Consider the following 25,721-nt stretch of genomic DNA (forward strand, 5'->3'; position numbering starts at 1 on the left):
ATAAGTATGAAATATTTACTAATTTTAAAAGTTTGAATTGAGTTATACTCTAACAAATGTAAGTTTGTAATGAATTGCTAATTGGAACAAACTAGTAGGATGTGTGGCCGTGTGGGTGATGATTTTGACAAAAGTGCATGATATTGTCCATGTCACTTTATTGGTTCCAAGTCCAAAATAGTCTCTCTAGGGAAAAGGTCCATCATTTGCTGCATAATTTGTTGGCATTTGGTTAGTAGTTTGTTTTTGAGAAATGTTATTTTGAGATGAAAAAAATTGATGCCAAATAGTAGTTGGTTAAATATTTAATTCATTCCTTCTTCACTCATTTACCCTCCATTTTGTTCCTGCCTCTATTGAAGACTTGTAGGGTGGCTCAGATTGCATTTAATTAAGAAATGTAAGACAATAAACATCGGAGTCGTCGAAAGTTCGACAATAAACAAATGTGAGATTTTAGTAGTAAATAAAGGGGATCAACAAAAAGAAATGTTAAAAAATCCATAGAGGAATGAATATCATAGGACCGAGACCAAAACAAACAAATGTATTATAAGGTTGTTATACAAAAAAAAGTATTATAAGGTTATTTATGAACTCCAATTCTTGTTCAACACTACTAATGATTTCTAGATACTCTAAGCAGTTTACAATATGTTTCTCATAATATCACCCAAAAACTTTCAACTCTTAGATTTTTTTTTTTTTACCACCAGTTTAATCTGATTTGGAATCAGTTATGACATCAAGTGATTTCAGCCCTCTCCCGATCGCAGTTGTGGGGATTGAACCGTGGTTTAGACTTTGATTTCATGAGAATTCTCTCTTTCTGGTCTAACCCTAGCCTCCAATGTTGGTCTCTCAAGCTCTCAAATTCTGCAAAAATGAACAACTGGATTTTTTGGTTTTCACCATCATGATCCGGTTCACTCTACCGTCTAATCTGGTTCGAAGTCACTTCTGGTATCAAATGGTTTCAGCCTCTCCCGATCACAGTTGCGGTGATTGAATAGTGGTCCTTCATACCAAGTTCAATGTCAATCATCACTGAACCCAAGTTCAACGTCAATCATCACTGAACCAACTAACGATTAATATAAACAAATGAATTTTAGTTTACCATCAAATTGGTGCAGGTGCCTCGCAGCTATTAAATAGTAGTAACACCCCCTATTAAATTGTACATAAGTTTACCATCAATTGAAATAATTGATAGTGTTTAAGTGATTAATGAATGTATCTTAGAATTGTTCAGTAAAATTCAAGTTTGATTCTTGATATAAATAATTATTGGTCAAATTTTATTCGTAGAGTTTTATATTTGACTTTTGTATGCAAAAAGAAATTGTTGGGAGGTTGAAAACCTCCTTGTGTGCCGCCACAATTTTTCCAATAGAAATTTGTGACCGGTAAATGACGATGAAAACTTCATTCTCATACCATACAAAAAAAAATCATATTTGTTTGTTCATATATCAAAATAAATAAAAAATAATCTCAAAATATTTAACCTACTCAATTTTAAATACAATAGTTTATAACTCTACCCTCTTATTATTATTATTTTCACTTCACTACTTCTAAGTAAATTATTGATATTTTTTAAGAACAAATAAGTAAAAATCACATTTTCTGTCTTTAATTATTACATTTTTCTTAAACTGTACTCTATGAAATAGTCAAATAAATCATTTAAAATATCGATTAAAGCTTAATTTTTAAAGTTTTTTATTTGAGTTACTATAAGAACAAAAATTTTACCCAATCAAATTTTTTGATAAGCAAAAGTAAAAGATACAGCAAGATCTTGGACTCAAATCCTTGCAACTTTGACATTCCTTTGTTGGCAATAATTTTATTTATTGAAAACATTAAACTAAGACAATAGACAAAGAAACAAAAACAAAAACAAAAACAAAAACAAAACGCATTGTTGCTGTTAGAAAGACTTCGTGGGTTACCTACAATTCGCTGTCGTTTTACAGCCCATAGACACTATCATTGTTGCCGTTTTAACTCTCTCTCTCTCTCTCTCTCTCTCTCTCTCTCTCTCTGTTTCAAAATTCAATTCATCATTCAACAACATGAACGACCTTCTTACTGTAAGTTCATATCTCTAATTCCCTCTCTTCATATAAAAATTCAATTTTGATTACTGGGTTTTGCTTCCCTTTCCCAAATTCATCTTTCCCACTTTCAGATTTGATTCATACTCTTAGGTGGGTATAGTATTTTTTTTGTGTTAATCAATTTTATGTTAAGTAAAGTTTCAATTTTTAGCTTTCAATTTTACAGTATGAATCTGAACTCATCATATTTTGATGTTTTAATCCTTAAAAGTTATAATTGATTTAACTCAGATCATAGTTAATCCCTATTTAGATTTTGGGTGATTATGATTTTTTGCTGTTTGAATAGTGACTTAGGTGTTTGTACTTTATTTTGTTTTATAGTTTTTTTAATTTGACTTGGATTGAATTAAATTAAAGTATCATGTTTTTGTCATTTAAGATCAAACTCTTTTTTTTGTTTTGTTTTGTTTCTTCCTTGTTGCAGGATTCATTTGTTGGTGAGGCTACTAATGGACAACCTTCTAGACAAGGTGATATTGAAATGGGAATGCAAGTTCAAAGAAGTAACTCTGATTTGGGGATGGAAACTTTTAATAAACAGGTACACCATGTGTTTGCTATTTTGTTAATTTTAATCTTTTATGCTTCCAATTGTTAATTTGGCCTTTGGTGATTAAGGAGGAATTGATGAGGAGTACTGTATTCGAACCCTGATTGGAACAATCCTTAGCTAGACTTTACTGACCTCTTGACCCAATTTTGGATTATCAAGGACCCTTTACCCTAGGAACCGGAGGGTTAAGACAAAAAAAGAAGTCTAAGGGAATAATAAAAATGAGAAGTTTTGCTGCTTCAAGCTGTTTTTGTTTGGTATGCCAATTGAATATGCTAAGTTTACTGATATTTTTATTTCGTAATTAGATCCAAGATGCTGATAAACAAATCGAGAAGCTGTCCGCGCTCCTTCAAAAGCTAAAGGTAGCCATCACCTTCATCATTTAGTACTTTGTATAAGCAATGTTTCAGTTATTATTGTTACTAAATGCACCCTTTGCAGGAAGCTAATGAGGAATCAAAAGCTGTTACAAAAGCATCTGCCATGAAAGGTATTGTTAAAATACAATTCTGTCATTTTTTAGTTGAAAGCACTTTAAATTGGATCATAACTTGTAAGATTTTTCTGGTACTGGTAATGGTACTGGTGCTGTCAGGTAGTTATAGTCAGAATCATGACAAAGTCGTGCTAGCAACACTGACGCGTCAAATAAATATTAATATTTAATATTAGTTTCGTTTGAATATGTCGCCTGTGCCGTTCTGACACATGTATGTGAAATTTAATGCAATTTGTATGACTAATGAACCTCTTACATCATTCTCAGCTATCAAGAAGAGAATGGAAAAAGATATTGATGAAGTTGGAAAGATTGCACATGGGGTCAAAGCGAAAATAGAAGCTATCAACAGAGAAGTAATACGATGCTAGCTGAATATTGTTTTAGTTTATGTCAGTTTGTTATATAAATTTCAGATATGTATTAGAATTAATTAATTGGGACTTTTTTCCGCAGAATCTAAATAATAGACAAAAGCCTGGCTGTGAGAAGGGAACTGGTATTGACAGAGCAAGGATGAATATGACTAAGTAAATTTATACTACATATCTTTATTAGCATACTTTATATATAACAATGTAAGAAGCTGAAATATCTAATTTTTTGTGAAATCGCAGTGCCTTGACCAAAAAGTTCAGGGATCTTATGACAGAGTTTCAGGTATGTTAGTCTGAAACACCTACACTAGATGCTGTTTTTACAAGTTTATGTCTATGTGCTCATCAATGTGTATGTTATGTTGCAGACTCTCAGACAAAGAATACAAGATGAATATCGTGAGGTTGTGGAGAGAAGAGTTATTACAGGTTTGAACATTTTAGCCCTTTGACAAAAGTTAAATGTGTTGCACTATGGTAGTAATGTAGTTATTTTTTTTTACCTATTTTTTAAGAAAAGTATAAGGTGATCATGTCCTTGTGTTTTTAACTTTGTGATTGTTTGACTTGATTCTTCAGTCACCGGAACTAGACCAGATGATCAGGTTAGTTTGATTCGTTAATTTGTTACTTGAGATGCGATATTTCCTAACCCTAAGTTTTGGTCTAATTGGTTTTTTAATGACTATGTTAGACGATTGACCACCTGATAGAAACTGGAAACAGTGAGCAAATCTTCCAGAAAGCAATTCTTGAATCAGGCCGAGGACAGGTGCACTATTTTTTATTCTTTATTTGACTGTATTTTTTAATATTGAAGAGCTATCAAGATATTATGACATCTCCTCAGTTGATTTGTCTCTTCCTTAAGCATAACTATATAGTCAAGTGATTTTCATATTTTCATCTCATGGACGAGATATTGGTGTGGGGCGAAGACGTTGGCGTGTTGCTTCTTGAACATAGAGGAGGATATCTCATGTCTTTTTCATTTTAGTTGCTTAGTAGTAAGAGAAAAGAAAGTTGTAATGTAGGCCGAGAAGTTTATCCAAGACTATTTTTTATTTTCAAACACGTCTCCAATTACAAATGCAGCTATGATTTGTCATTTTCTCTTGTGGAAAATCAAAATTTTCTTCGTGTAAATGTTTAATTCAGAAAATTTGTGTCGTTACATTACAGGTTGTAAGCACGGTAGAAGAAATTCAGGAGAGACATGATGCAGTGAGAGAAATTGAGAAAAAACTTCTTGATTTACATCAGGTTTACTTGCAAGAATATCTTGGTCTTCAATATTTATTTAGTTGAAAGTGATAATAATAATAATAATAATAATAATAATAATAATAATAATAATAATAATAATAATAATAGTAATAATAATAATAAAAATAATAATGTCTAATCCTATTTTATTATTTCTCAGATTTACCTTGACATGGCAGTGTTGGTTGATGCTCAAGGAGAAATTTTAGACAACATCGAAAGCCAGGTTTGTTTCTGATTGGTTATCCTTAATTTTCTGCTTGTATATGTTTGTATGTAGAATGCAGCGCATATTTAGTTCAATTTGCGTTAATAAGAGGCTTGTTCAGGTCAACAATGCAGTCGATCATGTCCAGAGAGGGACAACTGCACTTCAAAGTGCTAAGAAACTCCAGAAGAACTCTCGAAAATGGATGTGCATTGCCATCATGATCCTGTTAGTAATAGTAGCTATCATAGTTGTTGGTGTTCTCAAACCTTGGAAGAGTAACAGTGGCGCTTGAGTCAGACCCTTTGTCCCTTGTCCATATATATAAGAATTGCGGGTTGGTTTTGTTGGGAAAGCATTTGCATGTGTCAGCGGGAACATCTTAGAGCGGGATTTTTAAGACCTTTTTTCTTGTATTTATGATGCTTGATTTGTTTGGTGTGATTGTCTTCTGACTTACTAATACATCGGTGTGTCTCGATCTGACAATATGAAATTCATATTCTTTGTAGCCTTCAAAGGTTTATCTGGGCCTCTTATTTCCTTGTACCATTCTAAAGCTGTTGTTGCCATTTGCTTGTGACAAAAATATATACATTGCTATTTTTCTTCTAAAGAAACTACCTTTTTCTATCCCATTTTATTTCTTTTCATATATTTTTCATTTTGACAAATTGAGAGTTTCTTTCTGCACCCCCAACATGTGTTTGGAAGTATACTTTCGAAAAAACTAAGTTTTTATGTCCTCTGATAGTATGAAAGTATACTTCTGAACAAAAACCTAGTTTTTTTTTTCATCTGAAAGTATACTTCAGAACACATGTAGTTTTAGAAATGGTGGGGGGAGGAGAAGAAAGAAACTCTCAGTTCACTGTTTTAGGCCCATGATATGGTGGGCTTGGGCCAACACACCATTAGGGAGTGTCCCAAAAAGAAATTGTTATCCAAACAATCTTAGCTCTTGAGCTCTAATGCTTGATCATTTAATGAGTGATTTTCAATTATCCAAAGAGTTTTTTTGTTTTGATTTATTATCCAAAGAGTTAATAATTTGGAAAATTTGATGTGAATTATTTCTTTTTTTTTTTAAAAAAAATGGAATTTGATTTGAATTATTTTACTATAGTGTCACTTTGCTTTTGAATATATTATGTTGATACTCTTTAAATAATCTCATGTTTATAGAAATGAGATAGAAAGACCTTTCTTGCTTAGGTAAAGAACAATTGACTAAGGCATGGATTTTGTAAACTTGCAATACACCGTAGTCTTCGAAAGTAGAAATTAATGTAGAGTATCTTCGCATGACATTCACTTTTTTAAAGTTAGATCTTCTTCATTTTTCTCTACATTTTTCTTCTTACTCTATTTCTCTCTTAATTTTACTCTCTTGATTATTTTATTATTTTTAACGAAGAGTGAGATTGAGAGTTAGAGAGTAAGGAGAGATGTAGATAAAAACCGAAGGAGATAAAAAGGGTGGAATTAAAAAAAAAAATGTTCTATTTTTTTGTCCATATATCAAACGTTACCTTCCTGTTTCTTTCGAGAAATGAAGAGGATTTATACTTCTCTTGTTTATCATTTTTTTTCTTGCTCAATTAAGATAATGACTGTCATTAGATGTGATAAGAATAACTAATGTTTTACACATTATTTTTACACTGAGTATGTGAGTGTTACAAAAAACTTTGCTTGGATGATGTTTTATATATACTATATATAATTTGGTTTGAAATGATTTTAAAGAAAGTGCTTATAACAAAAGTTAACCTTCATTGAAGTATGAATAGTTTGAGTGCTTAGTTAGATAAATAGGCTTTAAACTAAAGTGAGTTTATCAAAATTACTTAGAACAACTTCAATGAGGGTTCTTACAGGGTTTTCAGGGGTTCATAGAGTTTTCCCTAAAAAGCATGACATTCAAAGTGAAAAATTAGTTCTTAGGCAAATGCTCAAATCTTGGCAATATTATTTTTTTGGTCCATAAATCTTTGCAATATTTAATGATAAAAATGTTTCTTAGTTCCACTATTAGTGACAATCCCATTAGCATTAGCACTTTGGAAAGAGAAATAACAGAGTAGTTGAAATTCATGTGCATCCTACATGTTTAGTGGAATCCATTTGACTTTGAACCAACAAAAAGTATGTATTGTGAAGAGTGTGTTAAAGAATGAGTTGCTAGCACTCATTGTATAAAGAAGGGAGGCATAACCAAATATTTTCTCCCACAAAATTTGACTTTATCTTTTACTATTTTGTTACTGCTCATCATCTTGTAAGGAGCATTGCTCCAACCATTTGATTTTCTAGTTAAATACAATTTTATTTTCCAACTTACACTTTAGTATGAGAGATATAAGGTTGGCTTGGGGTCAAAGAGTTTTAGGGTGAAGTGATAAGAATGTTCATGGTTTGATACACAAATATTTTCGTCTCTCTATTCAGGTTTCTGTTAGTTTTGTTGAAAGGAAAAACAGAAACTAAGTCGACTTTAAGTAACACAATATTAGAACCATTGAAGTTCTTAAAGGTTACATACATTATTCGCATAATTGCTTAAAAGTGGTTGCACTATCAGTGTTGGTCTATCTATGCTTCTTTTACTTGCTTAGAACATTATTTTGGAAGGAAATAATCACTTTGTTTTGTAGAAGTTATCTTAATCCTAACACTGTTTGATTCAGTTTCTTTTGAAATCAAATTATTATCATACGATTTTCCTTTGTTATTTCATACTGCTAATGATTTTTTGTGTTGTCAAAATGGCGTTCTGATACAAACAGGTGGCAAACGCAACTGATCATGTGAAATCGGGTAACGACGCTCTCCATACTGCAAAGAGTTTGCAAAAGAAATCAAGGAAATGCATGATGATTGCTGTTATATTGATCCTGCTCATTGCCATCTTTATAGTACTTGCTGTTTTGAAACCATGGAAGAAAGAGAAGTAACTTACACATGAAAGAAATCTCAATATCACACATACAAATTCTTTTTTCAAGTGCATGAAAACTAACATTTCATACAGTAGTATATATAACATTGTTTATGGTATCTGTCTTTACTTTTATATTTTTGACAGAGGTATCTCTCTTTATTGAATTGGCTTTCTGTGCATATTTGCATGCAAATGCATAATATGTCAACTTTTATATACTCTAAATTATTAAAGCAAAAAAAATGCACTTATGCAATTCATGGCTATCACATACTTGTGAGCATTGATGATTTCTTGCTGGAGAATAATGCTACTGATACCAACTATCAAGCTTACTTAATCAATGATCTACTTATAGTTAACCACAAAACTAAAAGGGATTTGGCAGCAATAGCCATTAACCAATAGTTAGGTGGTTAAGCATATGTAGATTATTGCCTGAATAGGTTAGATTTAAAATTAATCAAAGTGTATGTGTGGAAGTGTGCAAAAAATGGTTGAGAATGACCTGAAGACAACCTTGAAAAGGTAAACAGATGCAAAATGGTGGCACAACTTACAAGTTGGAGAAATAAATCTTATGACCATTTTCTGTTGGAAAACAAAAATTTGAAAAAAATTAATAAGGGGATATGATCTATGTTGTGCCACCATGTGCTCATTTCAAAGGTTTGAACACGAGTTAGCTCAGAGACGAGGGAAAAGCATGAAATACAAAAACGAATCACATGCTTTCGCTGTCTGTTTCTATGATGTTGGCTATAGCTAACACTAACATACCTTCTCATGGAGTATGGATATGTTTTTGTGATTGAAAAATAAAGAAAATCTTATCTTTGTACTATTATCATGCAATATTTCATTTATCGTCCATACTTCTTGGAATGCTTTGAAATTGTCAACAGCCTTACCGCCTACTGTCTCCATTGCTCATCTACAACAAAAATCTTCTATACACATCTAGACATCATGAAAAAACAGCAAGCTAACATTAAAGTTCAGAAGGCTTGTCTAACATGAAGAAACAAGAATAGGGGAAACGAGTTTCACCGATTACAATGCTCTCACTTATCCTAATAGTGAATTGATATGTCATTTCATTAGATTTTGCATGTCCTTCACCATCCATAGGGCTTAATGGGCAATGGAGTCATTCTATACTCTTCAGTTTGGTATTTTCATTGCTGAATACAATAGATAAAATCGCAACAACAAAGTTTGTCAGTTGCAAGCTGCTCTCACACCCAACACTCACCACTCACCATAGAAGGAATTTTGGAACTATAATTTTTTCAATTAGGCACATTATCTAAGGAGCAAATGCATTCAACTTTCAGAATTCATCTTTTCTTGATAGGTAGGTCTGCTACTCCACAGTAGCAGATGGACAAATTTCTTGCTATCAAAACTAAAGCAAAGTCATGGAAATACATATAGCAACTTGGAGCAACATTTATCATTCAAATCAACTGGGTCAAAGGCAATAACAGCTATTTTTTACACATATTTCACCTTTTTAAGGTGAATAAGTGGGTCTACCAGGGTTCGAACCCCGAGCTTTGCATATTATGCAATGTCACTACCAAGTACCAACTGAACTATGCTCACAGGGACAAATAACAACTATTTATTTCCCAACAAGTTTTCACATGTTTCGGCATAACATTTATTAGGCCTCCGACATACGATACGAGACTAAATAAACATCGAGAATAGCACTATTTCAAGACAGCAATATGATTATCAAACTATAAAATACCAGAAAAGGCATGTCAAGCACACTATACTTTGTGGATGTAAGGGACAAAAAGATAAACCTTTAAGCAGACAAACAACTTCAAACAAACACATGTCAAACATTAAACAACCAATATTGACATTTTATTTTAGTTCCACCAGAATCCAATTATAAAAGCAAAAGAATCCAGATCCAAAATTTCTCATGATAACAAACAAGGAAAATACCTAACAGAAATACTAGTTTTTCAATTGCATAGCTCAAATTCCCATTAGTTGTCGAAGAGAAACATGATTTTGTTAAAAAAAGTCCTGTTTGCCGTTTGATTGTTTTCGTGTAAAATAAAGTTTGCTCCAAAATGAACATTCAATAAAAGTAAAAAACGTAACTCAATGTAAAGTTAAGAGTTATGCGCAATTTTTACCAGAAACCTACTGTTGCGATAAAAGTTTTCAACCATATACAAATTCACTCAAAACTAACATTTTAAACAATCAATTTGTAAAATCAAGATAATATACAATCAAATTGCAACCATTAATCCAAACAGGCACTAAAAAAACACAAGCTTTTAAGTTCTCCAATGATCTTTGAGCTATGAAACCATTCTCTTTTTTTTTTTGCATTCATTAGTTCTTATGATGTTAACTCACATAAATGCAATCTTGCTTTAATAAAACGTTAGTTTTTGCATTGAACAGAGAATCTAAATGTAAACCACTTCATCAAAATTTTCTTTTAACGAAAGCAATTAATAAATATAATTGAGGTGCTAGCTCAGTGGTAAGAGTCGAATTCAAATCTCGTCGGAGACAGTTGTAAAATGACCATCAGTGTCACTTTGATTAATAAAAAAAATTCCCCTATCCCAAATTTTGAAGAAAATCAAATTTACAAAGCCTCAACAAAAGTCACAAAATCCATGATTTTGGATGTAATATTTCTTATTAATTTAATTCACCTATTTGTAAACTTTTATTTTATTAAAGAGAAAAAAAAATGAAAACCCAAATGACAAAAGCATATATTTTTACTGTCATTATCATGTTTTCTAATTTCCAAAACATCCAAACAGCATACTGATAAGATCTCAGCAGAAGCAGCAATATAATATAATATAATAATATTTCAAAACCAAAATCTGTAAATAATAATAATAATAATAATAATAATAACAACTATAATCAATAATTGATTCCTTCAAAAAACTATAATCAATAATTGATGATAATAATAACAAAGAAGAGTTTAATTTGAAGATTTAGAAGCTGATATATTAAAAAAATAAAATAATAATGATACCTTAAAAAGCTTAGAATTTGATGTTGATGAATGGTTGGTTTGGTTAGAAGAAAGAGGAGAAAGAAGACGTGCGTGTATCTTTGATGGCTAATCAGCTGTAAAATTGCGGTGACCCGTGAATTGTGATTTGTGTTTTCAGAGAGAGAGAGAGAGAGAGAGATGTTGTATGATTTTATATGCAAGGAGAAAAAGACGGGACAAGGTGTGCTTTGCTTTCTATTGCTAAATCAACAATAAGGAAAGCGCAGTAGGGTGGGTTGGGTATTATGCATAAGGTTTTGAGTTCATGGATTCTATTGTAAAAAGAAAATAAATAAATCAACAATAATGAATACTTTAACGCAATGAAATAGATTATACAGATTAAATGTGTTAACACATTAATTGCTGAGGATTATTCGATCAAAAAAGAATGATTGTGATTGAAATTATATAAAGTCTGTCAAATTGTACAAAATAAATTAGACCTGTTTGATCAGTTTTTTTTTTCATGTTGAGATTGTTTATTGTGTGAAACTATATGAAACAGGGCCGATCCCAACCATTTAGAGGTTCAGGGCCAAATATTAAAAATGTCCCTTAATAATACTTATTTAAATTGTAAATAACGTCAATCACGTTGGACTCATTCAAACCAGTTCGGGTCACCACCACGGGACTGTAGCGAAGAAGACGAGGGTTTGAGTCACCATCACCTTTTCCCCTAATCTAAATCACTTTTTTCAAGATGTAGACCTTGAGGATATGGTGGTGTGTTTGACCTTCATGACGTCACCACCAACAAACCCTAGTCGTGGTAGTCAATTGCTGGCGTAACTTTTCTTTGTCATTTTCTCAAGTCGTCGCAACCTTCTTTAACCTCTCACTGTCGCGATTATTGTTTCAGTTTTTGGGCTGTTGGTTTTCGTGTGCGTGACAAATCTTGGTTGTAGGTCTTGATTTGGATCTGCTATGTTTGAGATTTGTTTCTCTATATGGCGGTGATTCACGCCACCGTCTCTCTCAGTTTGACGACAGATTGTTAGGCTCGAAGAGCTTTTGCTTGCTGCTAGTTTTTGCAAGGCATTGATGACACTTGGTTTGTTTCCGTATTGACGGTCAATTCATTTGTCAACTTTTGATCTTTAGTCGGCGCTTGCAAACATTCATGCATCATTTTATTTTTTTGCAACTTGGTTTTACGCTCGTACGCGAACTCGCTAGGTTGTGCTCGTGATTAGTAGTTGAATTTGTTAGAGTTGGCTAGAGTTATATCAACTATGGCTCAGTTTAGTAGAATAAAATTAAAGTGTTTGACAAATTTAGCTGTTGTAAATACAAAATGACATAAAAGTACATGATTAGTGGGTAGTTATTATATCTTTTTTAAAAAAATAAAGAAATAATAAGGCTAAAAATGAGATAAATGTAAAAAGCTATAAGCTATAAACTCATACGCTACTTGAAATAGCATCTTAAAAAACGTTACAAGCTAGTTAGAGAAGCTCTTTACCAAACACTTCACATTTTTATAAAATAAGCTTATCGGCTAGTCCAATAAACTATAAGCTAGCTTATTGGACTTACCAAACAATGCCAATGTTGTTTTGTTTGTATTATCTGTTTTAATTTGATTGCACTTTTTTGTGGTTTTATTTGATCATTTTATCTATGTGCTTACAAAAAATACATTCTTTTATGATTGTTTATCAATCTAAACATATTTTATAAAACACAATTTTTTTTCTTTCTTTATTTAATATGTCTTGGCTAACACCACAAAGTTGTATTGTCTCTAACTTCCAAATGTTCAATCAAACTTCTCTTGCTTCATGAGTGAAACACACTCTGATACTTCATTGGCTACTTGATGAGTATCTTGAAGTCCAGTAATTCTTTATTTCTTCAGCTGTTCTTCCAGGAAGTCTCCCAGCAATTAAAGGCCACCTGAAAAGGAATATGTTATATTCAAATTGTTAATTTTTTAAAAAAATGAGAGTTGAGCTAAGTTTTATGTGCTTATGTATTCAAGGAAAGATTATATTAATTAATCATACTTACCTATCCCCCACTAGTTTATGCATTCTGATGATAAGATCTTCCTCATCTTCAGAGAATTCAACCTTGGAAGATTGACTAGAATTGGATTTCTCTGCTTTAATTAAATTTAAAAATAAAAATCATACTTCTCTTAATCTAAAATAAATGGAGTTTGTTATATTTAAATTTTTTCTAAATTAATCAGATCGAAGCTTTTAGTAGATCACACACATCATCTCTATATAGAACTCCTTAGAGATGATGTGATTCATGTAAAAATCATACTTCCTCTATCTGGTTAATTTAATAAATAAGTTAGGGTTCAAGTGTATAAAGAGATGATGCACTACTAGAAAAAGTTCAAATACCGACGGAATTTAGAGACGGAATTTGTTTCTTCTCTAATAGAGATGGAATTAGAGAAAAAAAAAAGATGTTAGAGACCGAAATTCAAATATATGTATTAGTCACGGATTTTAGAGACAGAAATTTCTGTGTCAATAAAATTTTGTGTCTAAATCCGTCTCTATTTTATTTTCTTTATAATTATAATTGAAATAAATAGTTAGAGACGAAAATTTGAGACGGATTTTAGTCGTGTCTAATATTTTTTGTCTCTATATTCGTCTCTGATTGGTCAACTTAAAATTAAAATAGTCAAACATTTGTCAGAGACAGAAGTAATCCGTCTCTAAATTAATCTCTCTCTAACTAAATAATATTGAAAATTTATTTTTTGTGTCATCCCTCCAAAAAGTTTACGCCAATTTTTTCACTGCTTTTTTCACTATCCGCCAAAAAAATTCAAAGAATTATAATTTTATTTAATATTTTTTTATGATAAGATTTTTATTTTAATCAAACAAAAACAAAAACAATGTTTTGAGTTGGGTTTCACGCACCCTGCGGTTTCCTCCTGCCGTTTCATCTCTGTTCGTCTCCGCCTCCACGATTCGTCTCCTCCATCCACGATTCATCAGAGGTCACGTTTCGGTAATGGTTTCTCTTAGGTTTTTCTTTTTTGTGATGTTTTCCTTGTTAACCCTTCTTCTCTTAGATTTCTACAATTTTCTGCATTTTTTCTTGCCTATGGTAGAAAATACTAGAAAACCCTAATTAAAAATTACCCCAAATAAGTTATCTTGATAAATTTCCATATTCAGAGGTTTTTGTGTCTTTTTTATAACAATGGAGATATATATATATATGTTAAAACTAAATCAATGATTCATTACATTTTCCTTTCAAAATCATGCCCTCAATAAAGTTTATGCAAAACAATAATATCAATGGTTTTGAATTTGCTGTAGGGCTATATATGCATATATTTTGGATGGCATTCATTGTTGATGGAACTTTATTTAAGCTTTATGATCTTAGAAGTTAGAATGGCACTGATACCATGAAAAAGGTTTTGATTTCCCTGGTAAAGAAAGAGATTTCAAATTTGACCCTTTGGCATAAATAGAATATTTTGGGTTATTTGTAGTTTTGTTGCGTGTGAGCTTATTTGTGTTCTAATCTAATTATAAAACCAGTTCTGTTTAATTATGTTTAGAATTACTTATTTGTGAGATTAAGTGAAAACTCACTTGTTTAATTAGGTTCATGTCATGGTTTTGAATTTGAAGATCGTGCTTGTGAATTACTTGTATTAATTTGTTTTTTTGAAGTTTTTTGGGATTTTTAAGGTATAATTGAGATTTGTAAGAGTTGAGTTTTAAGGCCTGGCTGTTGTGTTGATCCTCGGTGAAGGTGGCTGGTTTTCCTCTCTGTCCTATTGGCCTCTGCTGTGTGTTTTTTAGTCTCCTGGGCTGCGCTTTTGATTTTTTTCTTCCCTGGTTCTGGTGGTAGCTTTGTGCAGTTTTTAGAAGCTGGTTTTGGTGTTGTTTGGGACTAGTCTTTTGGTGCTTCTTACCTTCTTGTATTATTAGAGATGCTTTTTACTTTTTCTGTGTTTGCTTGGTTTGGTGGTTGGCTTGTGTTAAGCTCAACTACTAACTCCTCCCTTTTGTTTGTATCGTTTCCTTTCTACCCTTGGCATTTCTCATGCTTTGGATTAGTGGTCTTTTAATAAATTTGCTGTCAAAAAAAAAAATGTTAATTGAATATGTTAGATGATTTTGTCCACATTAGTAGTGGTTTGTGCTTGCTGGTTCCATATGTGATGATCACTTATTTTTTATATTGTAGAAAGCTAAGTGAGAGAAGTTGGAGAAGCTTGCTAGTAAGGTATGTCTTCAAATTCCACCTCTTACTCTTCTAATCTTTTACAATTTTACTAGTTTGTATGGTATCAATGTGAATGTTTTGCTATTTACTAGCTTTAATATAGTAGCTAGGGAAACATTGGCCCTGAAAAATGCTTTGTTTTCGTAGCGGTAAAGATAAAGGTGAATGGATTGATGAAGACAAAATAAAAGAATTAACGGACCAATGGAAAGGTGAAAAGTGGCAAATTATTTCTAAGATTAATACACAAAACTGAAAGTCTCAAGCTGGACATAATGTGCACAATGGAGGATCAATTTCAGCCAGAGAACATGCCAAAAAAATGGTTAGTAGTAAATCTGCTTTAGTGAATTTCAATTTAAGTAGATTATACTAAATTTATGTTGGTTATTGTTTTAGAGGATGAAATTGAATAGAGAGCCAACCTGTTTTGAGGTTTATCAGAGAATGCATAAACCAAAGGAAAAATCAAATGAGTGGTTTAACAAAGAACAAGCTCTGATAGCTGTAAGTATAAACTAATCTTGTTTAAGTTATAACTTTTAGCAATGTAAATAATAATATACTTATAGTTACAATCTTTTAGGAAAGTTACCAAACTAAATTGTTTGAGAGAAATTCTCAAATAGGTAAGGGTAGTAACCAACAATCTGATGATAGTATATACATGGAAGTTGTTGGAGGCATTAACAAGAAGGGACACATATTTGGATTGGGATCTCAAGCTGCCACTATCAAAGAATCTTTGAAATTTTCTCCTTCAATTTCTACTGATGTGGTACGGTCAAATAAAGTTGCTACTACGGAGGCTAAGATTGAAGCATTAACCGTTGAACTTGAGCAAAAGAATCTTGAACAAGAAACGTTAAAACAAAAGATGGAGCATTGGGAGCAGATTTTTGGAAGGTTTGTGCCTAGTATTAATCAAAACTCTCCGGTTCAACTTGAAAGAGAAGGTGATAATGAAAATTATGAGATGGATGCTAATGAAAATGATGTGATAGATGATGAAGATTAGCTTTAGTTACTTTCTTTTATGTATTTTTGTTAAATCAATTGTATGAATTTTTGTGTCTTTGACAATTTTAGGTTTGATATTATATTTAGTGCAGTAGTGGTGCATTTGATACTTTGTAAGAATGACATACATTTGGTGTCAATTGAAATTTGATTTTCTCACATTCTAGAATTATATAAATTACATGTAGTAGATAAAAATTAATATTTGAAAAATTGTATAAGCATTTAATTGTATAAATGTGTTTTGTCAATATGGAGACAGAATTCTATGCTTAGAGACGGAATTTTTGAGACAGAATTATTTGAATTTAAAGACGGACAATTCTGTCTCTATTAGAGACGGATTTATTATGTTTTGAATTCAATGTTTAGAGACGGATGTTTATTTGATAGTGACAGATAAATTCTGTCTCCAATCAGAGACGGAATATAAAATCCGTCTCTGATAGTTTAGAGACGAGGAAATTAAAGACAGAATCAAATTGGTCTCTAATTCTGTCTCTAACATGCTTAGTGACGGAATATTGGCATTTTAGAGACAGATTTTGCCCGTCGGTATTTAAGATTTTTCTAGTAGTGATGTGATCCACATAAAAGCTTCCTTCTAGTACCTATAAGACTTATTTATAAAAGATGTTGTTTTCAATACAAACTGATATGGGGACCATAACCTCCTTATTTATAAAACTTAAATTAGGGTTAATTATTTTTATTTTTATTTTAACCCATCACAAGACAGAATTACTTATCAATCTCTATGCGTTAAATGTTAAATTAGGGTTAATTATTTTTATTTTTATTTTAACCCATCACAATACAGAATTACTTATCGATCTCTATGCGTTAAATGTCCACACTATTGGATACTCATAAGTCCACTTTAATCAAACCTTAACAAATCACTTATAACTGGGATCAATTTAAGTGACAATCTACAATACATCATTATTCACATGAAACTCCAATGGATAAATGATCCAACATAGGACTTGTTTGTTTGAGATTTTAAAAAAAATGATTTTTTTTGAAAAAAATCATTTTTAAGAAAATCATTTTTTAGAGATTTTGAAAAATATCTAAAGCTATTTTTCGTTTGTTTACAATCATTAAAATCTATTTTTTTAAGATGGTGAGAGATGATGAATGATTAAAAAAATGGATTTTGATAAAAGCTATTGAAAATAAATTCTCATTTTGATGACAAAAATAATTTTTTTACTAAAATAATTTTTGAAAAAATCTGAAACAAACATAACTAAGATAAAAAAATAAATTTTTTTGTTGAAAAATCTGAAACAAACAGGCCCATAATTATCCTCCACACAAATAGTTCCCTTCTTATAAAAATAAAAAACTCTAAATATTAATAATAAAGTTCTTATTAAATTTAAACTATTTTTCTACTTGATTTGAAGCCTCTAAGTGATCAAGTTGATGTTGGTAAAAATTTGGACAGTTAAAAGAGAGTCACATCTAGCCACAAATTTGAGACAAATTGAAAATTGATTATATGGGACACGGTGGAATATAAATATATTAAAACTACTTATGTTTTACTTAAATTAATTAGATAATTAAATTGTATTGTTTAATAAAATCAATTTTTGAACAACTAGCCGATAAATATAATGATATATAAAAATATATTTAATTAATTAACATAATTGTCAAAAGACGTTATAAGCTATAAAAAAAATTATAAGTTCGTGAGAAAAAATTATTATCGAACAGTATAGCTTGGTCAAATATGAGCTTATAAATAATAAATTTTCTTGTATAAGCTCAAAAACATTTCTTAACTTTAAAATCTACATACTCCCTCCGTCCCAAAATATAAGCAAAAAGTGATCAACGAAAGTTGATGAATTTGGTTTAAAATTTAGTCCAAATACATTCACTTTTGTTGACCCTTTTTTACTTATATTTTGGGACGGAGGGAGTACATTACAAGAAATCAATTAACGACTCTAAAATGTTTTAAAAAAAAAAATAAAAAATTAACGCCTCTAAAAAGAGTACCTGTAGAAGTATTAGCTGAAACTTCTTCAGAGGAGCGATCCACATTGGCCATGTATTATGTGTATTATATGTATAGTGTACGTATCCGTTAATATCAATAATATGGAATACTATAAATGAATAAAATGAGTTTGCAGATGAGAGGCTAATATATAGTAAGTAATAGGTGGAATTAATATAGGGCAAGTTAGGTGGGGTGGTATAATATGGCAAGTAATATGAAGGGAAGTACAATTGTTGGCAAGAGTAGTGAAGAATGGGTGGTGGAGACTGGAGAGGGTGAAAATAAAGTTAAGTAAAGAGAAGACTGAAGGTTGGTTGGACTTTCTCTATTTTTTTCTATATATATGTAGTTGGACATCATTGTTAGATGAATAATAATAGCATAAAGTTACTGATAGTTAGTTGGTCGAATGATGATTGACGCTGAACTTGATATGGAAGATTAAAGTTCGATCCCCGTAACTGAAATCGGGGAGCGCAGCTATGCTCCATTTCTACTAGCTCCTTTTATTCCTGTCCATTGAACAGATAAATGACATGTGGGAAACTAAAAATAGAGGGTTGAGATTTAAAGGTTATAATTAATTATTCTTTTAACAAAAGCATAAGAAAAGGAACCCAGAAACGACACATGCGCCGCTTCTTCTTCTTCTTCTTCTTTCTCTGTACAATCATCGTTTCATCTTCCCCTCGCCGCCGCTCGCCGTCATCACAACAGCGGCGTCCTTCCTCCATTCTTCTCCACACACCATCTCGTCATCACGACTCTGGCTGTTTTCACTGCATTTGAGTTGAAACAAAGATGAATTTTGACAAATTTTAATTATATAAAAAGATAATTTTTCAATCCATTTAAATTAAAACATCTGTTGTAACTATGAATTGGGGAATTTTCTCACTGCATTTGAATTAAAACGGTTTATATAAGGATTTTCTCACTGTATTTTAAAGAAAGGGTCAATGCCAATTTAACATATTTCAAAGAAAGGATCTAACATTACACTTATAGCAACTGTTTTAATTCAAATGTAGTAGTGAAATTTTCATGGATTCAAATGAAGCAAATGAGTGAAAATTACATGGCAGCACAGTAACAACACAATTCTTAATTCTATTTGAATTTTTCTCTACTTGCAATAACAAAGAGGACCAAGAATAAAAAAGAGTGTAGTTTTGAAAAGGAATAATACCTTGATCATGAATATTAGTAATGACGCTGGGTTGCTCTGCAGCAGCTTCGACATGGTTGGGTTCTGTCATTGCGGCAAAACGGGCCGGCGGCGAATGCGAAATGACAAGATGTTGAGGTGGTGCGTGTGCGTGGTGGTCGATTGAGAAAAGGGGAGGAAAACCGCCGCCCTATGACGGCTGGAAGGGGGTGGCAGTGACGGTGGCTGAGGTTGACAAAGTGACGAAGGAGGAAGAAGATGTTTTTAATTTTTAATTATTTAATTAAAGTCATTAAATTCCAACCATCAGATTCATTTTTGCCACATGTCCTCAATCAATTAAAGGAAAAGGAAGAAAAAGAGCTCTAGGAAAAGGAGCAAAGCTGCACTCGAAATCGGGAGGGGGTTAGAACCACTTGATGCCAGAACTGACCCCCAAACCAGATTATATGATTCAGTGGCCGGATAATAGCATAACGTTAATTAATATGTCTGGATATTAGTTAAGAAATTAAAAAACAATAAGTTTGATATTAAAAAAAAATCTTTTATATTTTTGTGTTAAATTTTTTTTTTGACCCAAAAAATAAATCTTTTATAATTTTATAAGTTGTCAACACAAATTTTAAAAATATTTGTACTATTTTTATTTCTTTAATTAGTACTCGAGAGAAACTGATTATGATTTTCCATAATAATAATTCTTGAGTGCTTACTTTTTTTCCTTCTTCAAAGCGCCGGCAAGTATAGTTTTATCTATTGAGTCATTCTTTAAATTTTTTTATGGGAGGAAGTGAAGAGGCTCGTAAGATAAACTGGATAAAGTGGGACAAAGTTTGTCACGATAAGGAGGTTGCAGATTGGGGGTCCGAAAGGGTTAGAGAGTTTAATTTAGCTCTCTTAGGGAAGTAGAGCCGGAGGTTGTTGGTTGAGCAAGTGGGGTTGTGGTATAAGGTTTTGGTAGCCAAATATGGTGTTGAGGATGGACGGGTGAGGGGCGGAGGGAGGAATGCGTCTAGTTGGTGGAAGGATGTGTGTGAGGTTCGAGAAGGGGTTGGGTTGAGTATTGGACGGTGGTTATTTTAATTGAACTTCTGATTGCATTTTTTGCAACCTCTTGTAAACTTTTTTTTTTTGAGTGTTTAGCAAGTTTGTTAAAGTTGGTGGTTTTTGGCATTTAAATGTTCGACCACTTTTTATAGTGGGTTATGTTATGGTTTTATGATCTGTACTTTTGGTTGTATTATTAGCTTTTGTCTAATATTTTGTAACCCTTTCTTTGGTTGAATGTTGGTTTATATTTATTTTTATGTCAAGTAGTCTATATATTGGCTAAAAACTCCACCTTAAACGTAAATAAATTGAGTGTTTAATATTCGAATCTCAACTCCTATATATATAATGTGAAATGTTGGTTTCCTATTATTTTTTTAATAGCAAATTAAGCTATGTTGATATAAGGTCTGCTTATAAATGGGTTACATATAATTTAGAAGTTGAATCTCGAAAAGGCGAACAATCTCATGGAATGAGAGTTCATTTGGCTCAACTCAATATACACATTCATATTTCAGAATTGCATATCATTGACCTCTATGAGTATAAACTAGAATGGTGATCTCAACTCTAATTTCATGAATGTATGTGCGAATTTGAAAAAAAATGATTATTTTGACCAATGCTTATTATTTATATGAAAATGGAAGAGTGCTAAATAATACATTTTTTGAAACAAAAAAATTTCAAAAATCACCGTTATCAAGAATGAAACCCGGATCAGCCGCACGATAGGCAAGATTTGCAAGAATAATTACCACTATACTACAACGACTCAATGTGAATGTAATTTTTAATTTAATAATTTCGGGTAGAAAATATAGATACACACAAGTATAAACGTATAAACTATGGAGATAAATGCATTATTTGAATAAAAAATTTATATAAGGATTATTTATATTGACATCACCATAGTTGAGTTAAAAAAAATTAATTTATTTAATTATACCTACTTTAAGAATCATATAAATGATTGGAAACATCCCATTAAAAGTTGTTTGTAAAAAAAATCCTCGACAAAGATTAATCCTCGATAAATTCGGTGAATATTTCTCATAAGTACTATTTTCTTACACAATTTCTCATAATTACTATGGTTGCCAAAGAAATGGGTGTGAAAATGATCGAGGCTAAATTGCATTTTTGGTCCATAACTTTCATAACAACACTTTTATCTTCTAACTTTAGGCCTTTTTGCAAAAAAGCCGACCAAGTCAACGCACATGTAGACATTGATTCACATGTCACGTCATGTGAGTCACTATCCACACGTGTCTTGATTTGGTCAAAATCAGTGGGTCAACTTTTTACAAAAGGGTTAAAGTTAAGGGCAAAAAATACTATTATGAAAATTAAGAGACCAAAATTATAAATTTGTAAAAGTTAGAAGACATAAAATATAATTTAACCAAAATTAAAATTCTCAAATATTACAAATAAATAAAATAAAATAAAGAGTAATTTTGCTTATAGAAAACTTAAGGAAAAAAAAACCTAGGAAACAATAGCAACAGATCGTGTTCATCTCTCTTGTCAACAAAAATACAAAAGATTGTTCATCTCTTCACTCCTTCAATTCAATCTCCTTCTCTGCACCACTCCTCCTCAACATATTCTGCCACTGGTACAGTCGCATCCCTTAATCATGCTGTCACTATTCTTGTGCTTTTCACGTGCTCAACAATCATCACCATTAACCTACATTCATTTTTCACAATGCCCTCTAACTGTTCGATGAAATGCCAATTTGGTCCCATCTAAATTTTTACTATTGTTTTTCATTGCAGGGTTATTCAATGGCTTTGAGAAAGGTGTTTTGGAATGATCTTCTTCTATATGAAAAATTGGGTGGGTATTGTCTTAGGAACTTTGGAAGATTCTATGCTACTAAAGTGGATTTGAGGAAACTACGACCCATGATTGTTAAGAGAATTGAGAGACGTTCTCAATTTTACCCTGTTCGTGATATGATTCCTGTTGCAAATGAAGTCTTACTTGCTAGGAATGTTCTCATTCATGGTGTTTCTACTCTCCTCAATTCGTTTCCTCTCATGGCTTGCAAGTGAGTTTTGATTTCTGATTGCACCCATTTTTTGTTTAATCCGTAAAAAATATTATGTTTTTGTTTTTATTGATGAGATTTTTCTTCTGAATTTGGTGTTTATAGTTCTTTACGGAAGTAACTGGGATATATGTGTTCTTAACATCTGTATTGAATTACGGTTGTGGTCATGGTTTTGCGGGCGATACAGTCAAAATTGCGGTTGTGATGTCCCTGAGTTTATGATTGGTGCTCTAAAATTTAATTTGGGACTAGTGCATTAGGAAGTTTTCTTTTGCATTGGAATTAAATAAAGTTGTAATCTTGTTGATGCTTGTGGTCACTTATGAGTAATGAATACTGGGTATGTTTTGATGCATTTTATTTGGGTTCACATTTCCATTTAGGTAGTAAAAAGATGGAGGAGTAAAATTCTGAAAAGATTTTCTTGGTCAGAAAACATAAGATTGACAACATTAGTGTGTTCAGCATAAATGAGCTAAGACTCGTACTTGTCACTGGTGCTTTATAAATGATGAATGTCATCATAAATCATGAGTTAGTAATTTCTGTGTAAAATGCTCAAAAGTTATTTTTCTCGAGTACTTTTAAGCTTTTGAACTTTAAGCATTATAAGTTTATAACCATTTAATAACTGTTAATAAATATTTTAAGCAATGAAATTTGAACCAGTGAGGTCACTAAGCAAATTGTACTGTACTTCGACTTGTGGTCTTATCAGTGTTGTTAGCTCAAATTATTGATAACTATGTTCTTTTCTACTTATGCATTTACAGATTTTGTCCAGAGATATATATTGGTGAGCAGGGACATTTAATAGCAACTTGCCGGGGTTACAAGCATCGTGCCAAGAACCGGGTTCACGAATGGGTCAAAGGCGGTTTGAATGATATACTTTTTCCTGTTGAGACATTTCATCTTAATAACATGTTCCAAAGTGTTATTAGGCATGACCAAAGGTTTGACTTTGATCGGATCCCTGCTGTTGTTGAGCTATGCTGGCAAGCAGGGGCTGATCCCCACGATGAAAATCTTAACTCAAGTAGTGGGAACTTGGAGGCTAGTAATGGCAATGTCGATGGTACCGAGTCTTTGTCACCAAATGATCTTGCCGTAATTGCAAAGAAAACTTTAGAAGCTTGGGAGACTCTCAGGTCTGGGGTGGAGAGGTTGATGTTTGTATATCCGGTAAAAGTTTGTAAATATTGTTCAGAGGTTCATGTTGGGCCATCTGGCCATAAAGCTAGGCTCTGTGGAGTGTTCAAGTATGAGAGTTGGAAAGGAGCTCATTTTTGGACGAAAGCTAATGTGGATAATTTAGTGCCGCCAAAGATCGTGTGGAGACGAAGGCCTCATGATCCTCCTGTACTTGTGAATGAAGGGAGAGACTTCTATGGGCGTGTTCCAGCTGTACTGGATTTGTGCACAAAAGCCGGTGTCATTGTTCCTGCAAAGTATAATATTTTGATGAAAGTGCAAGGTCTGTCTGGTCCAGTCAATTATAAAATTTGACAGGGGCATTAGAGGATCAAACAACAAATTGAATCGTAATCGCTAATCGGACACACAATTGTTTGGGGAAGAAATCTGAGATGACATTACTTTCATCTGCAATTTCCTGCATAATTTGAGGTTGTCTGGGATATCTGAATATGGATCTCTGTGACTGTTCTTCTGTTGGTTAAAGAAATATACTTTGTTCCAGACCATATCTCCTAAAATATTTCTGCAGAGCTTATTAGAATCTCTACATTTATGCATGGCTGGACTTAATGGACCCGCTCCAGATTTGATGAAGGTAATTTATTGTTCTACTTCTCCAGTCAAAGATTCTGGTTATTTTTCCTTTTAAATTATTTTTGTCCCTTGAGGAATCTTAAGTCCAATAATTGGTGGAAATATTAACATGGGAGATACTACATTGTTGTAAATGTTTGTAAAAAATTCATTGCTGCTAAAAAATGGCAGTTTATTGCTGAAATTTCATTTTTCTTGAGATATCACACAAATAGAAAGATTAGTTTGTTGACTAAAGAGTTTATTTTCTATCAATTATCAACTGTTTAGTTTTCATTTTTGAATCCTTTAAAATATTAGCTGCACTCTAGAGGGAAAAGTGCAGAGTTATAAACGTCGATTGAAAAATCAATGAATAAAATTGTGATAAAATAAGTGTAAGTTAGGACTCATAACGGGCCCAGGTGCTTCGCTATTTGAGTTGGTTTATTGCAGAAAACCTTCCGCCTTGATTTGCTACTTATCTAGGGGAGACTAGAGGCAATAGCAAATGATTTATAGGATAGGGATGAGATTCTTAAACAGCTTGCAGCAGTGGATCCAAAAACAAACAAGTCATTCTGCGAACTAAAATAGGAGAGATGTGTCTAGTAGAGGTCACACCATTATTCTATACCTTAACAAAGGTTCTCAAGTTCACTCAATTTTCCACGTTTCTCTGGATGCAATGGAAATCCGTCCAACCACCTACGTTGTTATAGATATAGGCATGTAGAACAGTTATTGGTAGGGTTTGGGGGGCTTTTAATTCATTGATTGAAGGAGCAAACTTGAGGAAATGCTGAAAGGTTGCATGTATTTTGATTATGAAGAAGATATAGTTGCACTGAGAAGTTCTGTTCTATATTTGCTGAATCACTTGCATTAGCACAAATATCCTTTAACACATTATTTTTATTCAATTGAATAGAAAACCTTAAGACATTCCCACAGAGGAATATTTGCATCTAATGAATAAGGACTTTCATCTGATTGAGTTCTTTTCTATTTTTTCTTTGGAGATTATTGAGGCTAATTAAGCTATTGATTGATGTTAATAAAATATGTGGCTACATTAATGGAATCTTGTTGTTATGTTATATTTAGAAGAGTCATATACATTTGTAAAAGTCACAGCTAGTATCACATATATAAATACTAAAATCTTTTAAAATTTAAATACACTTATGATAAAACAATAAGAATTAATGTATAATGGTCTTGAGCTTTTCATCCTGAATGTGATAAACAATGCACAAAACAACCTATGACAAATAAACTATAATTATGTGATAAACAATGAACAAAACAACCTATGACAAATAAACTAGAATTATTAT

At 32.0% G+C, this 25,721-nt stretch overlaps 4 protein-coding genes across 7 annotated transcripts; 3 read left to right on the forward strand and 1 right to left on the reverse strand.

Annotated features, from left to right (window-relative positions):
• Positions 1-1,892: 1,892 nt before the first annotated feature.
• On the forward strand, positions 1,893-8,098 carry LOC123897665 (syntaxin-132-like). 2 transcript variants are annotated; one of them, XM_045948385.1, is made up of 13 exons: positions 1,893-2,102; positions 2,557-2,673; positions 2,994-3,050; positions 3,130-3,178; positions 3,455-3,543; positions 3,644-3,717; positions 3,805-3,847; positions 3,933-3,993; positions 4,144-4,169; positions 4,259-4,336; positions 4,747-4,827; positions 4,991-5,056; positions 5,160-5,671. In XM_045948385.1, exons 1-13 carry the CDS (start codon positions 2,085-2,087, stop codon positions 5,331-5,333), a joined length of 933 nt encoding a protein of 310 aa, XP_045804341.1. In that variant the 5' UTR covers positions 1,893-2,084; the 3' UTR covers positions 5,334-5,671. The 2 variants fall into 2 exon arrangements, with proteins under 2 accessions (XP_045804341.1, XP_045804342.1); XM_045948386.1 differs by lacking the exon at positions 5,160-5,671 and adding an exon at positions 7,828-8,098 and having other exon boundaries at positions 1,894-2,102.
• A 4,544-nt stretch (positions 8,099-12,642) lies between these two features.
• LOC123900126 (MYB-like transcription factor ETC1) lies at positions 12,643-18,447 on the reverse strand. Of its 2 annotated transcripts, none has more exons than XM_045951455.1 (3): positions 18,313-18,447; positions 13,063-13,153; positions 12,643-12,948 (listed from the first exon to the last, which is right to left on the reverse strand). In XM_045951455.1, the coding sequence occupies exons 1-3, from the start codon at positions 18,362-18,364 to the stop codon at positions 12,858-12,860; spliced, it is 234 nt and encodes a 77-aa protein (XP_045807411.1). In that variant the 5' UTR covers positions 18,365-18,447; the 3' UTR covers positions 12,643-12,857. The 2 variants fall into 2 exon arrangements, with proteins under 2 accessions (XP_045807411.1, XP_045807410.1); XM_045951454.1 differs by having other exon boundaries at positions 13,063-13,156; positions 18,313-18,437.
• LOC123900125 lies at positions 13,911-16,444 on the forward strand. The gene is made up of 4 exons (XM_045951453.1): positions 13,911-14,034; positions 15,235-15,598; positions 15,673-15,780; positions 15,860-16,444. The coding sequence occupies exons 2-4, from the start codon at positions 15,596-15,598 to the stop codon at positions 16,289-16,291; spliced, it is 543 nt and encodes a 180-aa protein (XP_045807409.1). The 5' UTR covers positions 13,911-14,034; positions 15,235-15,595; the 3' UTR covers positions 16,292-16,444.
• A 3,576-nt stretch (positions 18,448-22,023) lies between the features above and the next one.
• Positions 22,024-25,298, forward strand: LOC123899709 (APO protein 4, mitochondrial-like). 2 transcript variants are annotated; one of them, XR_006805721.1, is made up of 4 exons: positions 22,024-22,167; positions 22,331-22,605; positions 23,382-24,403; positions 24,838-25,298. XR_006805721.1 is itself a non-coding variant. In XM_045950921.1 (3 exons), the coding sequence occupies exons 2-3, from the start codon at positions 22,340-22,342 to the stop codon at positions 24,115-24,117; spliced, it is 1,002 nt and encodes a 333-aa protein (XP_045806877.1). In that variant the 5' UTR covers positions 22,024-22,167; positions 22,331-22,339; the 3' UTR covers positions 24,118-24,650. The 2 variants fall into 2 exon arrangements, 1 of the variants encoding a protein (XP_045806877.1); XM_045950921.1 differs by lacking the exon at positions 24,838-25,298 and having other exon boundaries at positions 23,382-24,650.
• Positions 25,299-25,721: the final 423 nt, after the last annotated feature.

The sequence above is a fragment of the Trifolium pratense genome, linkage group LG7, assembly GCF_020283565.1.
Source record: "Trifolium pratense cultivar HEN17-A07 linkage group LG7, ARS_RC_1.1, whole genome shotgun sequence".
NCBI classification, from domain to species: Eukaryota; Viridiplantae; Streptophyta; class Magnoliopsida; order Fabales; family Fabaceae; genus Trifolium; species Trifolium pratense.